Source organism: Amphibalanus amphitrite, unplaced genomic scaffold (genome assembly GCF_019059575.1).
Source record: "Amphibalanus amphitrite isolate SeventyFive unplaced genomic scaffold, NRLGWU_Aamphi_draft 000498F_arrow, whole genome shotgun sequence".
Classification (NCBI taxonomy): domain Eukaryota; kingdom Metazoa; phylum Arthropoda; class Thecostraca; order Balanomorpha; family Balanidae; genus Amphibalanus; species Amphibalanus amphitrite.
In genome coordinates this window covers 30888-48331 of record NW_024881992.1, presented here as the reverse complement: position 1 = coordinate 48331, position 17444 = coordinate 30888, and the positions used below count along the sequence as shown (strand labels likewise).

The following is a 17444-nucleotide window of genomic DNA, read 5'->3' as shown; positions in this document are numbered from 1 at the left end:
CCACGCCGCTGCACCGGTGTACGTGCACGGCACGAGCACGCAGGGGCGTCGCCACGGATTTTTGACTGGGGGGGACGGATTGGCTGACTAAAAACCCAAAAGTTAGTTAGTTTACCGTACAATTTCAGGCCTATGCACTACTTGTAACGCATACACAATACACATGTTCTCATGTTCTCGCGTGGAGGCGTTATTAGTCACACTCTTTTCTACCTGTGCATGAATTGGCGGCGCGAAGCGCCGCGAAAATTGGCAAAAACTCTTGGCAAAACAGTCCCAAAACGCATAAATTTTGCATTCCGCGTAATAAGTTTGATACCAGGACAGTTAGGGTCTGGTCACCAAGTCCAGCAGCCCTGTCTCTAAAAAATCGTGTGGTCCTCTGTAAACCGCTGTCAACCATAGGTACAGCTTTTTTCCAACTTCTGTGCAGTGTAGCTGCAGGACTGCGGGGTCGTAGTCGACGGTTTTGGTCGGATACGGAGTTGGAGTCACCAAAATCGTAACAGACTTCATCTCTGAAGTCAGAGTCAAGGTCATCCCCGAGGATGGGCCGAATAAGACCTGAAGATTCTGTTGGCTGTGGTGATTGTAGGGGTCATGGTAAGACCAATGTAGGGGCATACTGAGCATTACGTCCTCCTGGGCTCTCTCAGACCAGGACGAGGTCCTCTCACCACCCTCAAGCATCAAGCGTTCAAAGGCCATGGTGAGACCTTCTGCTGTCGCATGGCCTCGAACGGGAAGAGGGCCGTTTGAGAGTGAGCTGAAGGTCTTGACTGTTAGGTACGAATATCCTATGTAAAATGTGTGGTCTCTGCAAGCTGTTGTCCTACTGCACTCTGAGACTTTGGGACAGATCTTCAGCCCTTGTTGGATATGGTCGCCCCTACAACTGGAGCTTTGGCTCCCTATCGAGGACCTGGGACGGACAGTCCAGAGCTGCACCTCGTAGGCAATGCTATCTTTTAATGTGCCAAGAAACGTTCAAAGACACAAAAGCATCACATCACATGTTTTTTTTCACTCCGATGCGGGCCGAGGGATGCCGTGGTCGGAGATGGAGTGGGGACTCCGAGCGTTTTTTTTTTTTTAAGCCGGAGTCGGAGTTACCAAAATCATCTACTCCGCAGCCCTGTAAGCAAGGGTACAGTGTCAGCAATTCGCAGATTCAATTTGTATACGAGTAGGTATCCGCAATTTCATCCCAAAACGACAATACACCAATGTCGTAGGTCACTTTTTAAACCATTCATGGGGATATTTTTGCGGGGGACGTCCCCCCCGGATTCCTCGACTGGGGGGGACGCGTCCCCCCCGTCCCCCCCGGTTTCGACGCCCATGCGAGCACGGCTCGACACCGGTCTCCGTGCCGACCCGACAGAGCACGGAGCTTCCGCGTCCGCTCCTGCCAGCGGCCACTCCAAGAGAGCGAGTGCGGGGCGGGGCGGGAAAGGCGCAGACGGAAGAGTGGACGTAAGAGTGCAAGACACTTCTTGGTATGGACGAGAAAGTGCACCCATTCTATCGGAGTCCGTTCTCTATGGAGGATTCAGATGGCATGTGACAGTGCTGCGGAGGGGGAGGGGGTCCGATCGTCCAGGTCTCATTGCGAGGACAGCTCGGTCTCCAGCGGCTCAGCGGCGGATCTGGGCTACTGGACCACGCCAGACATCGATTTGTCCTACATGGCGGTGACCGGTCGGGGCGCCCGCGGCGGCATCGGGGGCGGTCGATAGGGGGGAGGGGGGTCGGCCGGTCTCGCGCGGCACACACTCGGCCGCCGCCAGTGGGGCACTGGGTCACCGCTGTCACTGGGGCCCGCGCGCTGACACACTGACACACAGACGGCCGACCAGGGGGGCCGGGGGCCGGGCAGGGGGCCGGGGTAACATCAACCAAAGGTTGGCTGGAAATAGTGTGACGGGAATAGGCCGGCCATCGAATTAGCATCAATTGCATAAAATCTTTCACATATAGGTATTCAAATAAGTTTTGTCAAACCTGACATTTTTTTCATCGTTAGGACGTTTCAAGGCTCATGTTAATTAACATAAGTCACACATGGCTAATCAATTGAATCGAGCTCGAAGGCTCTAAACTGAATTACTTTTATCCAAACGGCAAAACATAAAAAGCAAATTCACTGACGGCATGATTAAGTAACATATTTTGCCAATGCCCAACACCCAAAAACATTCTGCTTAAATCCTGACGAATGCTATGAACTATCGAAACATGTTCAAAGGTCTCGCGTTTGGTGTTTTTTATCTACTACCTACTGTTTTCTTGTCTCTACTTGGGTACAACTCACTAATTTTCTGCAATAGAGCATCAACGGAAAGGACAAAGGAACTTCCTAGCTCGGCTCCGCCGTGTTGATGACGATACAATTTTAGCCAATAGGTAAACAGATCTGAAACATATTAGTGTTTACAGGAACCATTGGCTCTGATTGATGAGGACAAGGACCAATCCCTCGCCCGTATAGGGGGGGTGTCAGGCAAGTCAGGCCTCCCCCCCCCCGTATTGACCTGAGCGCGCCTCTGGCCGGCGGCCCAGTGACCTGGGTCTGGGGGCCGGCGGCCGCCGGCCGGCAGTTGAATACAGGATTCGACTGAGGGGCCGCCCGCCGCCCACTCGTCGGAGGGGCCGTCCGCCGCCCACTCGTCGGAGGGGCCGTCCGCCGCCCGCTCGTTGGAGGGGCCGCCCGCCGCCCACTCGTCGGAGGGGCCGTCCGCCGCCCACTCGTCGGAGGGGCCGCCCGCCGCCCACTCGTTGGAGGGGCCGTCCGCCGCCCACTCGTCGGAGGGGCCGATCGCCCAATCGGAGGGGCCGTCCGCCGCCCGCTCGTTGGAGGGGCCGCCCGCCGCCCACTCGTCGGAGGGGCCGTCCGCCGCCCACTCGTCGGAGGGGCCGTCCGCCGCCCACTCGTCGGAGGGGCCGTCCGCCGCCCACTCGTCGGAGGGGCCGCCCGCCGCCCACTCGTTGGAGGGGCCGTCCGCCGCCCACTCGTCGGAGGGGCCGACCGCCCAGTCGGAGGGGCCGACCGCCGCCCGGTCGTCTGGCGGCCGGCTCCACGGCAGTGAGGGGGCTCGGGAGGTAAACGTCACGGCTGCTGACCGTCTCGTACAGTTGCCTCTCAAGCCGGACACCCTCAGATGGTATCAGCGCCACGATCGTAACTGCCGGGCCATCGCTCACCGTTTAAACCACGGTAGATGGCCACGGTACGCCCCACCGTATCTAAAGGGGCAGCCCGCAACGGACTTCCGCTTGCATGAAGGGCTGATCTATCGCCATTCGAGCGAGGACGGGGCCTCTCAGGTAGTTTGGCCCCTGTCGAAAAGGTACGAGCTATTGTACACACACCACGACACATCAGATCACGCGCACGGCGGACCCGCCAAAATGTACAATCTGATAGCTCGACACGCGTGGTACCCGGGCATGCGAGCGGACTGTGTGGACTACGTTCGATCTTGTGATCGCTGTGCCCAAAGGAAGGGATCGACAGCACAAAGCCCACCATTGCTTCCACAGCATGCCGACTGGCCAAACCAGATCCTCGTTATTGACATTGTTTCCATGCCTAAAAGTGTCGTCGCTGGCCGATCGTTGGTCTTGACTTGTGTTGACAAATTTTCTGGTTTCCTGTGGTGTTATGCCTTAGACTCAGGAAGTGCTAATCACGTGGCCCAGAAATTGTCCGAACACTTCCTATTATTCGGACCCCCAGAGGTAATTGAAAGTGACGCAGGCTCCAATCTCGTTAAAAGTGCCCAGGTGATGGAGTTGTGTGAACACTTTGGGACACAGACTCGACCCAGCGTCGGCTACCATCACGAGGCGGTGGGCAAAATAGAAAGAAAGCACTTAGACGTCAAACGGCGGCTGAGGGCGAGCTCAGATGTTTTGGGCGCTGATTGGGAAGAGCGTCTACCTGGCATCACATTTTCCTTGAATAATGAGCTGTCCAGCACCACAGGGCTGTCCCCATTTTTCGTGTATTTCTTACGTCACCCACACTGCACGTTAGATGCGTTGTCACAGACTCCGAGGAACCGCTACTCGCATAACTATGTGACTGAGAAGCTTCGTCTTTTGTCCTCCGTGTTCGAGAATGCTAGGCGCCAGCGCGATCGCAGTGCTGACTCGTACAAAAACCAATACGACAGGCGACATCATGTAAAAGAACCCTCGCTGGGCCCCGGGCAACAAGTGTGGCTGCGTAATGTGGGGGCGCGTACAAAGATGTGCCCTCCTTGGCTGGGGCCGTACACCGTCGTGGCGCTACACGGCCGTAGGCACGTCGACGTTCTGGAGAAGGCGGGACGGATGAGACGTGTTCACATGAAGCATTTGAAAGTGTCACATGCCCGCAACGTGTTTGGTTAACCATGGCGATGTACCTGAGTGCTGTTGTTCTGTTGACTCGATCTGCTAGTGATAAGCCGAGTGTATGTCCTGTTTGGTTACACGTGTCTGCATACGTGGGAGGGGGTAATGTCAGGCAAGTCAGGCCTCCCCCCCCCCGTATTGACCTGAGCGCGCCTCTGGCCGGCGGCCCAGTGACCTGGGTCTGGGGGCCGGCGGCCGCCGGCCGGCAGTTGAATACAGGATTCGATCGAGACCGGGCGTGTCCGCGAGTCGGAGGGGCGACAGCCGTGACAGGGGGGGGGGGGGGGTCGAACGGACCCCCCATGGTTTTTCGCGAATAACTCGCGTAAAAAGCGGCCGATCGCGACGAAACTTTCAATACCCTCGCGTTCATCAATTTTACACCAACCCTGAAAATTTCATGACCCTGACCCAAATGACCTTTGACCTGTGACCTACTTTTCGAGACCATGTTTGGCCGGAATCGCGATTCGGCGTATGTCGGCTCGCATTAGCCGCGCGTTTGCAGTCTTTTCGTGGTTTCAAGCGTTCAAACATGTGATATGATGTTGCCCCCATGCATTAGGGTGGGTGTCAAGGTCACCTGAAGGTCAGGTCAGGTCATTGACCTTTGATGACCTCGGTTCACTTTTTCGAGTTTTACATGTTTCTAGACCAGTTTTTGGAGCTGAATTCGAATTTAGCAACCATATGAACATTTACGAAGTAGTTTTGGTGTCTTCGTAACATGTTACGAAGCTGTCAGAGGCGGTTGCCACCTACTACGAATACCCTTACTGGTTGACCTGACCTGACCTGACCTGACCCGACCTGGCCTAAATGCATGAAGACATCATCTGTGATCAAAATTAACATGATATTCGTGATCAGCACCCCGAAAAAAACCCATGGCAGCCACACTTAACGACGTTCTAACAGGTCCCGATTTTCCCGACTTTTGGGTCATTGACCTGACCTGCAAGGTCAACCAATGACCTAGGACCTTAAAATTGGGTATCAGCGGCTTCCTCTCGTCACGGGCAACATGCTCGTTTTTTCCGCGAAGCTCTAGCTCGATCAGGGGCGAAACGGCAAGGGGGGGGGGTCCAACGGACCCCCCCCCCCTTATACGTTCGCGGCTGGAAAAACACCAATACGGGCGATGGTTAAAAGAAATAACGATTTTAATGAGTCAAACAAATATATAATATATTAACTTCCAGACAGCATGCCATTCAGATTATTGTTACCGTTTGGATAATGTCGGAATTGTCGGACACTTTTAAAGGCGAAGTTCATGAAAAGACCGACACCGTTTGTATCCTAACGGCACCTGAGTATCAGATCAAGGCAATCGGGTTATTATCCACTACAGCAGACAAATGACTATGGTATTATTAATGGCTTTCACAACCCTATAAAATCAGCGATATGGGAAAATGTAGGTTAATCTTTCACCGACGAATAGCCTTAAGCGATTGTGACATTATTACATTATCTAGCTTCAGTTATATCCGTGAAGGCGATGTGAAGTGTAAAATTTGCGCAACATGCATGGAACATGATACCTACTTTTTAAGAAACTTAGCCTGTACTTGGCTTCGGCTCTAACAATACCAGCAATGTATGCAATAATATCTCATTCATTTGTCGTAGCGAAACGTGTGTAGCGTGTAGGTACTGTTCTGTAGGTATAGGTAAATGCCAGCTCATCAGCCATCAGGGGGCAAGCTGACCGATACAAGCAGGCGCACAAAAAAGGCGCAAAAAAATTAATGGGAGGGGTCAACGTCCAGACTGGTCCCCTCCGTGAAAAAGGTCTTCATCAGAAACGTGCTCCCGTTTTTTAACTAACTTAAATACAACAATGCTTGAAAAGGCAAGATCTAGCTCAATTAGGGGCGAAGCGACAGGGCTGCCCGCTTCACAATATCGTTCCTTTTAGAAACGGACTACCACCGCGATGGCTCTGACGATTGAGTCGTCTCTATCTGAGTGACCCGTATATCTGCGCTGTCGGCGGGCTCTGCGGTTCGTTTTTACCCGGCGAACACAGATGTCTCGCTAATCCGCGGCGCCGCGGAGGCTGTTGCAACGATTGGTCGTGCGCCGTGAGCTGTGCCGTGTCTGAAGGGTGTGCCGCTCAGGTCAGGGGACCGCGGTGTCCTTCCCCGTCCACGGGGGACGGCCCAGTTTTCACAACCTGAGCAGTGTGCTCGTCCCTTAGCGCGACCACACTTTGCTACGTAATCTGATAATCTTTCGATGGCACAAAAGGCCACATGAGAAATCCGGATGCGAAAGAATAGAGAAACTGGGCGTTCCATGACTAAGTCGCTATTTTCCAACCGCAGCGTTGCACGATGGCGACATTGAGATAGAAGAAAACGGATGATACCTGCGCAAGAAAACGGAGTGAGAGGAGTCCTTTTTTCCAACCGTAACTCACACATCTATGTGCGAGTTGCGGATAGGTAATTCAAGGGGATGGGGTGAATACGCTCTCGAGATTTACTCAGGCATTTAAAAAAAGTATCTGATGCGTTGTCAGTGAGCCATATTGTCAAATCGAACCATAATACGACAAGTGATATTCAGTCCAGAAAGTTTGAAAAGAAAAAACACACACAGCATCATTTTTATGAGCGAGTTTTGTTTTAAGCGCTGACTACATTGATTAGGTTGACTTGTGATTCGCATTACAAATAACATGCTCCAGCTTGCTATCAATAACTTGCTGACTATCCCATTTTCACAATAGTTTTGAGTTGAGATAGCCAAATTGGAGTCCCTGGCTAAGGACTCCTTAGGCACTCACAACATCGAGAAATGAGAATTGCCTTAATTTTAAGATATTCCATTTCAAACTTGCAGTTTTCAGATTCTACGGGGCTAATGCATTGGAATGCCCCCTTAGGATTTGTGACGCCAGCGAAGATCTAACGATTTTTAAATCTTATACTAAAACCATCGATAAAACGTGGTCCTGGTCATTATAGAGTTCAGTGAACGTGGTGATATGATTTTGCGCGCAACATCTGCCGCACTTTTAGGATGCCAAATTATTGCTTCCAAATGACGTCGTAGGAACAGCGGAGGTTCCAAAAAGTAAACAAAAGTAAAAACCAATATCTTGAAAACCAGTGAATATTTTTCGGTCAAATTTGGTAGATATTCATTTTTTATCTTTCTGAACCACGGGACATCACTTTCATGCCAATTCATTAACTTTTTGAAGGTGGGAGGGTCCCTTTAACTTTGCCCATGTGTTTTATTGCTGTGGGTACCTATGGACTGGCAGTGGCATGAGTCACCGGAAGACAGCGGGGGGGGGGGGGGGGGGGGGGGGGGGGCGGAGAAAACGTCATCCCGCCCCGAACATAACCCTCCTATTTGTATGCACTTTGTTTGCATATTGTTCAGCGGCGGCGGGGGAGGCGGAGGCGACCGGGCGTCTCGCGCGGTCCGGACGCGGAAGCGATGCACGCCGTCTCCGGCAAGGTCCCTCGGTTCACGATTGCCTCCAAACATGTCCGTAATTACGGCTGTGGCCAGCCGGTGGTCACGCTGTACCGCCCCCTTCCCGGCCGTCACGGCACGGCATACACCCCTGCAGAGGCGCGCTGCCGCGGGGGGAGGCTGTTCAGCGAGGTCACAGCCGAAAAGTTTTGGGCGGATCCCGAACCTAACGGTTAAACGCTCGTTACTTCAAAAGAAGCAAACTGAAACAACATAGCAGTGCTATAGGCTTAAGTTCCACTCAACTGCGGTCATCAGTGGCCCCACATGATAAACATCCGTGATCCGTAGACCGTAATCAACTTCCGGAAACTTCTCGCATTATTGTAGCACTGTTTTTTATTGCTACACTGCTCCTCCGATCGGTGTTATCTTTCCTTTTTCTTTATCTTCATTACCGTGTTGGTTGTATGGCCGTTGGGCAACATTTCATCGCCCAAAAATCAAACGCTTCTCACGCTTCAAGGGTACCATTATGACATTTGCTGTTTTTAATGACTTTTTTGCTACTTGTCTTTCTGTTTTGACTGCTAACATTACTCATGGAGGCATCACTGGTTGGAGCTCATCTGTTTCAATCTCACCGCGCAGTTAGTCTGCGAACATTTGTTGACATTGGAACATTCCACAGCAACAAATTGAGAAAAAGTAGCAAACGGTTGGCTGGTGGTAGAAATTTCAGACAATATTCGAACAGCTTCTTAAAAATGTTTTGGACTTCATATCTGATACAATTTCACAAAAAGGGGGCTGGGCTGAGGGTGGGGGCACTCCTGGTCACCAGGAAAAAAAGGCTGAGGGTGGGGGCAAAAAAGAACTGCAATTGAAGCCGCATGGTTCGTGCAATCGTTGGTTACCCATCGGGAGTTGGAAAACCAAAGGATACATTGAATTGCGGAATAAACTGTGTTGTTAGGCATAACCATTCGATTAGGCACGTGCCTGTATTCCCAAGTTATTGGAAGTACAGGTCATTAAAAAATAGTGATTGCAGTGCACCAGACATTACTTAGATAAAGTGTACTTAGCGTGTTCATCGATCATTGACTAAAATAGCATCATTGCCACTTCCACTGTAACTACATATAACAGCGACAATAGCCCGTAAATATGTATCAGCCCTCAGCCAGAGACGGTCACACTTTTATCAGATTTGGAAACGCAAAACGTCCTCTCAATGTCTAGCTCGTGCACCATTCATAAGCATGAGGTGTGAAAGAGTTGCTCAAGGTACCGGTCTTCAGGGGAGGAGCGGTCTGCAGTGCAGGCCGCCCAGCGGTTGCCACATCGCGAGCTGGTGCCCCAGCGATGGCGCCTATCTGCAGTTCGACTCTCGTCTGCAGGCTCGGTGTCAGAGCTGCCGACGTGCAGAGAAAGCCGCTCCGATCTGCCACCACCGTCTCCATCGGCACGGGCGCCCCGACGAGCGAGTTACATCACGGCTGAATGGCGCCCGAACCGAACTGATCGGAAACGGAGCTGTGCCGAGATCACGGCGGTCACTGCAGAACCGCCAGAGCAGCAATTTCCACAGCCGCCAGCAAAAAGGTTCGAACACACTGGTCAGCGGCAATGGCGTCGATATTAATCCCGAGAAGCTTGTCCATTGTCACTTTTGAGCTACGCCGCCCTTTCATTTATCAATATGAGATACCTATTTCCCGTCTTTATTTATGGCATTTCTAATACTGCAAGCAACGTTAGACATATTTTCTGTAGGATGAATGCATTGATTAACAGCTTATGCAATATGCATACTCAATGAAACTAGAAGTTTGACGTGGAATCTTGATATGAATGCTTCAAAAACCAGCTACATAGGTACACGTAGTACCTAGGCATTAGCAACACATTCTATTACGCAATTCAAGGTATCCTTCGGTTTTCCAATTCCTGATGTTCAACCAACGATTGCACGAATGACGTGGTTTCAATTCAAGTTCTTTTGTGAAATGTTATCCGATATGAAGTCTGAAACATTCTGAAGAAGCTGTTCGAAAATTGTCCGAAATTTTCTACGGCGCCAGCTTACCTAGCTAAGCTTTGCCTCAGCTTGTTGCTGTGAAATGTGCCAGCGAACAAAAAACTCCTCAGTTTTATCATGCTCCATCTGCTAGTAGCCTTTTAGTTAAATGTCCCCGCCGAGTATTTATTTAACCTGAATAGTGTTCCCACGTGGGTGCCCTATCGGATAGCCGAGTGACAGCCCACATGGGTCGGCCCATGCCCCGTCGACACGCCGGGGCAGCAGGCCGCTGGTCCCGCCGACCATATGGTGCCGCCCCTTCAGTCCCGGTCCCGCGCGCGGCGCGAGTTGCTAGGCCGTCGAAAACGAAAGTGGAATTACAAAACGAACGGCCGCGGCGCGCTGCCGGGGCCGGACGGCCGCCCGAACCGTCACTTTCACCACGTTTTCTCAGTCGGCCGCCCCGAGAGCGCGCGGGCTCAAAAACCGACACCAAGTGCAGTGTGTCAAGGCCGCGCCGCGCGCGCGCCGCGGGTTAGTGGGTCACACGGCGCGGCGAGCCGCGGCGCAGCAGCCACAATTGCCGCGCGCGCTGACGTCACTGTAGACACGCGGCGCGACTGAATACCTGGCGGGCCCCGGCCCCCTCCCCCTCGGCGGAGCGGGGGGGGGGCGGCCTTGGACCGCTATTGGAGCGGCCGGCTAATGGGACGTTTTCGGGCCACCAAACACGGGATATTCGCCTCGTGACACCTCGCTAGGTGGCAGCACCGTAGAACCGTATAGATAGGATAGCGAATGTGGCGCACGAGTTACGAATACCGGTAAACATGTATTTCTGTATCAGCTTCAGTGGAAATTGGGGTCGGGGGAAGCTGATTATTATCGATTTTGATCCCTTTTATGTAACGTTTTGGGTTTTTGACCTTTGGAGCAAATTACCCTGCTATCGCTAGTGAATATCATACAGCATTTGGCTGCAGAAATCGCTATGACCTTTGACTTTTAATCTCAGTCTGAAGCAGCTTACAAAGACGCATGGCAATTCGTTAAATGATCTTGTTTCCATTATTAGAATGGATATATTTCAGGCAATAAGGTGCATATGCAATCTTTCATGTTGTAGCAATAGCATGGTATGACAATGACATGACCACACAAGTACAAAAGACAGGACTCAGACTACAACTAGTGGCATTTGACCGAAATCGGAAGTCAGAAGTGATGGCTGCCAACCCGATTCCACTGCTAACAGCAGCTGTTCCACTATGCTAGGGTTTCTGAGACAGCTTCCAGCAGCAGGCTGCAGCCCTGGAAGGAAGGAACTGAGGAGTCTTGCTGCCAACCCTCAAAACCCACTTGCTGCTCATGCTGAGATAGCTGTTTGTTTCAAGGAGGTAGCTGAAGAGGTTAGACCTACAATTAAGTCTGTTGCTGGCATGTGTGGTGCAGCACAATATGCTACATGTGTTCTGCACATGTGTCCAGCAGAGCACAGAACATATTTAGCTCATTGCACCTCACCTCAGTCACCCCCTTACTCAGCATTGAATTGACAAATGGTCTGCTTTATTAGTTACAACCTCTGCTCAGTGCTTTAGAAGTTGGTGCAGTATTGGTGGCATTAGAGGCATTGTAATCAATGATACGTTCACAGCTGGCCTGAATTTGCACATATATTTCTTTTGTTTCCTGAACTATATCAACATCATATGATCAATGGTGTGAGAATACTACCTGGGAGAGGGAAGCAATCTGATGTCCTCGGGTGTTCATTCATACCTTCCCTTCAACAAGCCTGGGGTAGTCCTTAAAGTTATTTTCATTGCCAGGGCCATTTGTCTTTCACATATGTTACTGATAACTGAATGGAAGAATGTAAAAGTCACAAATTTTTGGTGTCACTGGTCATAAGGCTCCACCCTCTGAAGCCTTATGACTCTGAAGTGATAACTCAGAACTGAGTTTGAATTACACAGATAACATATCCAACCCCCATCATTGGGAGCAGAATCAGCCTCTTCTGAACCGAATACATCCCTCATTCCCTGCTCAGTGCTCAGGCTAGTAGCTACTGCCTTTTGGCCCTGACATGCAGATATCATTAGCAAAAAGCAATGTGAAATGAACATGTCCCTTCGCCTTCCGGGGCGCCGTTCGAGCAGCTGGTTTTGTAAGTCTGTTCCATTCCATCCCACTGGTCAACAGGTCATTTGAAAGGTTGAGCGAACCCGCACTGAACTCACCGTTGGCCCGCACCAATCCCTGATCATTCGACATCGGCACCCTAGCGTCCACGCTGGTTTCTGAAGGCTGCAATCTACAGGTCCTTGAGGGCTCCACGGTGGCGTTTTGGGGCCCATCGCAGATTTAAGTTCCGACGGTAGTCAATGAGGACCTTATGCAGGTTTCCGAGAACTCCATGCCTATTTCTGAGGTCCCCACGTCGGCCTGTGACGGGCTGTTAAAGGTGAATGTCTTATGCCGGCATATGAATGCTCTTAAGATCTCAGGGCGGTTCCAAAGCATCGGGCGGTACCTACCTACGTAGAAAACCGTTACGGCAAGGGTTCAGACAATGTGCCCGGAACCTTGCTCTTTCGGCGGATTGCAATATCCTTATCGGCCGCCCTTACCGCCCTAACATTGGTTGTGATCACCAATACTGCTTACGAAGTGCCACGGGACGCTTTGTTCAGGGCCCTTTTGACTGTGAAAGGATGTATGATGGGCTATGAGAATCATTATTTGTGATCTATGAGGAATTTGTCGTCGAATTATGTGCATTGCATTCCAATTTTGAAAGAAAAAGTAGGGTAGTGAGCCTAAAATGAGTATAGTTTTACATTATCAGTTAAATATATTCAAAACTAGAAAGGGTGTGAATAATGGCTATATGGGACATTGACATTACGTGTTCTGACTACGACGTCCTATGTGGCACAACGGTGTCAGACGACCGGTTGTTCTGTAATAATTGCATCTCCTGACCAATGTCGGCTATACTCATTTTTTGCTCCTTCGCAAAAAATGAGTACAGTTGTTTCAACGCTCTATTGTGCCTAATCTGCTGGATTTACGACGCTGAAATTCGCCTGGAACGTGGATATGAAATCGGTGTTGCTAACAATATAAGTATTGAAATGTAAAAAAATCAAGAAAATGTATTACCGGTCGTTTCAATTTATTAACCCTATTCCTGGCGGGCTCCGCCGGGACAAGAAACTGGCGGGGGGGGCCGATTCGGCCCCCCCTGAGATCTCGAGAACGAAGCAAGATAGCGACAAGCGGTAAACGGCATCGGATACGCACGGCCAAGATCTACAATTTTTACTAAGGTCATTTTCAGGTCAGGTCAAAGATGACGTCACAGGGGTCGAAAAAGTCAAAATGGCGGCACTAGATATGGAGAGAGTTTTTCTCGAATAACTTTCGAATTAGTCAAGATAGGAACAAACTAAGGGCATCATCGTGATCCTCTCGTCAATCCGCATCGAATGATATATATGTTGACCTCGAAAGGTCAAGGTCAAAGGTTGACCTCAGGTCACGTGACCTCGAGGTCATCATGTATATCATTCGATGCGTCTTGACGAGCTGAACACAATGAGACCATCCACGCGTCTGTATCTTGTTCCTGTACGGAGTTATTGGCCAAAAACCTTTGGTGACCTTTGATGACGTCACATGACCTCACAGCTGCCCAACAGCAAAACAGACCTCAAGGTAGTGAAGGTTGATCGTATATGAAGTCATGTATGGTATATGGGGCCATTCCGACCCGTTTTAGTGGTAAAACAGGGAGTTGATTTTTCCCCCATTGACTTATAATGGGGAGGTCGCGAAATTGACCTGACCTTAGGTCACCGATATCAAAATTCCGAGATATACAAATTGCACATACTGGTACCCTAACTAAACCCTGAAGAGAAGAAATTGATCGGTCAAAAACTCTAGCTCTGGCGTGATTGCAAACTTTTCTGAGGTAGCGTCACCAAACCGCCTCTGGTGACCTGACCTGAGGTCAGATCAACTCAAAATTTTCAGACATGTTGCGTAGAAGCCTTTTAGGAAAAGTCAGAAAATTTGAGCTTCCTAGCTCAACGCGTTTGGGAGATATAACCAAAAAACCTCAGGGGGGCTCCTGAGGCCCCCCCGCCAGGAATAGGGTTAAGACACATAGATGACTTGAGCAGACAACAACAAACACAACCGACAATGGCCACAACACCAACCACGGTCACAGTGGCGTGGCGAACGGGCACCGCCACATTTCCAAAAGCCTGCGTGAGCTTTACCCCCTCTACTTCGATCGAGTCGTCAGTTTGGTCACTTTTCGCTTCGCGGATGGCTTCTCGATCTTGTGCGACGAAGACCGCTTCTTTCCCTTCTCTTCGCGTTTCTTGGAGAGTTTCCTGTCCTGCTGTGACGACGGAGACTTCTTCCCTTTCTCTGCGCGCTTCGCCGCCTCCAGCTCGAGCCTCTGCAGAGAAGACTCTGACGTCAAGACCTCGCCGCTCTTGTTTTGAACTCGGCTGCGGCGTTTCGTCTTGTTGGCCAGGGCCGCCTTCGTCTCACTTGACTGTTCCGGACTGAGAACACTGAGCACAGCATCCTGGAGCGCCTCATCAGGTGACGGGATGTCATCACGTGACGTGCTCCCGGGTCCCACCATCCGGCTGCGAACCTTCTCAGCGTCGACTGGGAACAGACCCGAGCCGCGGAATCCGGCCACGGCGTGGACCGGATCCAGTTCCTTCCACAGCTGGGAGATGAGAGTCGGGAACACCGACTTGTCGACAGCGACGAGTCGTGACTCACGCTGCCACCGCTTCAGGATTTGCGCCCAGGCGACCTTGACCGGCTTGAACACGGCGACGTCGAGAGGCTGGATGGCGTGACTGGTGTGTGGCGGAAGACATACCACCGTGATGTTGTTGTCCTTCGCAAGCGCTGCTGTCCGATACGTCATGTGGGATCCGTGACCGTCATAGACGAGCACTGTGGGCTGACCATCATGCTTCTTGGTGATCTCTGGGACGAAGATGGTCTGGAACCAGCTCTCGAATATGTTGCCCTCCATCCAGCCTGACGGTGTCGTCCCATAGGCCGTTCCTGGCGGTCCGCCACGCATCCACGAGTCAAAGGGCTCACGTTTGGCCTTGTAGACGACGAAGGGTGGGAAGTAGTTTCCAGTGGCGTTCACGCAGAAGAGGACGCTGTATGTCGCCTTACCACAGCTGGCCGTCTTCAGGTAGGCGTCACGGGACTTGCTGGGGACGATGACCCTTGTCGAGCGCGGATCGGTCGAGAGTCCCGTCTCATCGAGGTTGTAGATGTTGTCCGGCTTGTCCTCGAGTCCCAGGTCGACGAGCACCCCGTTGTACATGGAGAAGAAGGCGCCAACCACTTCCTCTGTCAGAGACTTGGCACGAGTGATGGTGAGGATCTCCGGTTTGCGCGACGCGAGGACACCGGCGTGACGAGCCTTGAAACGTGACAGCCAGAAGCGGGTGGGCCTGTTGTCCTTCCACTGCGTCTCTCTGCCGAGGTTGTTCAGGAACTGCTGGACCAGATCGCAGATGTCACTGGTGTCCAGTGGAAATGCTTGGCGGGCGAGGTAAGCGAGGATTTCCACCAGCTTGTCCTCTTCGGTCCTCGTCAGCACCGTCGGTCGCCCAGAGCCAGTGGAGCCGGTGACGTTGATGCCGAAGATGTGACGGCGGAGCGTCTCGTACGGCACGCCGGTGTCCTTGGCTGCCTTGTAGACGGTGAATCCATCCGCGACGAGCTTCTTCGCTCTGCCCAGATCTTCCTCCGTGTATTTCGGCATGACGATTGGTGCCACCTGACAAAAAAGAGGTCATTGTTTAATAATTCGTGCCAGGAATGTGCGCGTTTACACCAGTGCTTTTGAATCAATGACGACGATACTCGGCAGGCAGAGGCCCGCAGCTCAGGTCGGCAGGTCCTTCAGCAGGTCCCGTATGACCAAACATTACCCAATATATCAAGAGTTCTGAGGGCATACTAAATTGCGAACCGCTACAAACCAGAATGATTACCTGATATAATTTTTTTTTAAGTTGAAATCAGATTGTAAGCAATACACAACAAATTATCACTGAAGGAGAATCCAAGACTAATGCCATTCAAAACTCACCAGTTTTTGCCGTATGCCAGCAGGACACGCGCACGAGACGACGATCAGTGCAAAAAGGACGCGAAAAGCTCAGCCGACCCTCGGAGTCACCTCTGTCGCCGGAAACGCCTCCTGATTGGTCGAGCCGGTGCTGGTCACGTGACAGGTCACAGTGCCATTTCCGGTGACTCCCGATTGGTGGAGAGGGCACTGGTGGTCGCAGATCACATGACGTCACATCCGGTTGTACGGTATTTCGCCAAAATGGCCAGGAGTAGATAAAGCAATTAATGTCACCGCTTAACTATAAAAAATAAAATAATAATAAAAAATAAAGGAAAATGAAAAAGAAAAAAAAGATCGGTGACTGAAGCTCAAGCAAATGAGAATCGACCGAAACGAGTTCCAACGCTTACCGTATCGCGCTTACAAATACGCTGCAGCGTCAGTCATTGTGGCCATCGAAGATGGCCGGTAGATCGTAATCATAACCAAAATAATCCCGGAAATGTCTTTGGGGGCGATATTTAGCAGGCGGTGGAGTAGCCATGCTCAAATTCACACTTTTCATACTATACTCACTTTTTGCAACACTTTGTGGAACTATACTCATTTTATAGAAATTTACAAATGCTAAAATTTTTGCATTACGCTTTCGAATTTTCGATTATTTTTTACGGCTGCCAGCAAGCTCAGTGCATGAGACAAACAGCTGAAAAGGTAAAATTATTTCAGCAGTGCACATATTTTCACCAGGCTTCACTTTTTAGCAGGGATGCGGAGCCGGAGCCGGAGTCGGAGCCGGAGCCGCCGGAGCCGGCATATTTTGCCCGGAGCCGGAGCCGGAGCCGGAGCCGTGAAACAATATAGCCCGGAGCCGGAGCCGGAGCCGGAGCCGCCAAAAAAGGGGGCGACTCCGGCTCCTTTTTATTTTTTGAAGAGGAAAAAAATAATTGACCTAGTTCGGTTTGACAGTACAAGGCAGTAAAATATATGGTACTTACGTCATGGGCCATCAAGTGAATGAAAAAATCCGAATATCCCCAGTATTCCACAGTACGCAAACAACTTCCTGTTTGCTCTTCCCCCCCCCCCCACGTCTACTGCATCCCCAGAACATGAGGACCAGTCATCAGGTGACGGCCATTGTTTTCAAACCAGTGCAGTGGACTGCGACTCCCAGCACCGTCTCATCCCACACACCCCCCACCCCTCACCCCCCAATGCAGCCGAGACGGGTGTCAGCTTACGATGGTTCACTGAACTCCGATTCGCGGCGACTGCGTTTCCAATGCCATCGCTTCCTAGCCCTTTGTTCTGCCGGTTCTCTCCGAGGTGCGTTTGCGCGGGGACGCGGTGAGCCGGTCATGGCAAAGAGTAACGCGTATAACCAATCCAATTTTTCTTCCACCCGTATTTAATTGATTGCATAGGGGA

The 17444-nt window shown here is 51.2% G+C and overlaps 2 protein-coding genes across 2 annotated transcripts; both read right to left on the bottom strand.

Moving 5' to 3' along the window:
• Positions 1 to 1811: 1811 nt before the first annotated feature.
• Positions 1812 to 12145, bottom strand: LOC122392711 (circumsporozoite protein-like). Its single transcript, XM_043387919.1, has 3 exons — positions 12112 to 12145; positions 2641 to 3064; positions 1812 to 1836 (listed from the first exon to the last, which is right to left on the bottom strand). Exons 1-3 carry the CDS (start codon positions 12143 to 12145, stop codon positions 1812 to 1814), a joined length of 483 nt encoding a protein of 160 aa, XP_043243854.1.
• A 1900-nt stretch (positions 12146 to 14045) lies between these two features.
• Positions 14046 to 16568, bottom strand: LOC122392720 (MFS-type transporter clz9-like). The gene is made up of 2 exons (XM_043387930.1): positions 16029 to 16568; positions 14046 to 15713 (listed from the first exon to the last, which is right to left on the bottom strand). The coding sequence occupies exon 2, from the start codon at positions 15696 to 15698 to the stop codon at positions 14169 to 14171; it is 1530 nt and encodes a 509-aa protein (XP_043243865.1). The 5' UTR covers positions 15699 to 15713; positions 16029 to 16568; the 3' UTR covers positions 14046 to 14168.
• Positions 16569 to 17444: the final 876 nt, after the last annotated feature.

Excerpts from the sequence above, each read along its gene's own strand:
- LOC122392711 (XM_043387919.1), bottom strand. The coding sequence starts at position 12,145 with ATGTCGAATGATCAGGGATTGGTGCGGGCCAACG. Across the intron at positions 3,065-12,111 it reads GGGATTGGTGCGGGCCAACG|ACGACCGGGCGGCGGTCGGC; the intron begins GTGAGTTCAGTG and ends GCCGGCCGCCAG. Across the intron at positions 1,837-2,640 it reads GCGGACGGCCCCTCCGACGA|TGTGTCAGCGCGCGGGCCCC; the intron begins GTGGGCGGCGGG and ends TCTGTGTGTCAG.
- LOC122392720 (XM_043387930.1), bottom strand. The coding sequence starts at position 15,698 with ATGCCGAAATACACGGAGGAAGATCTGGGCAGAGCGAAGAAGCTCGTC.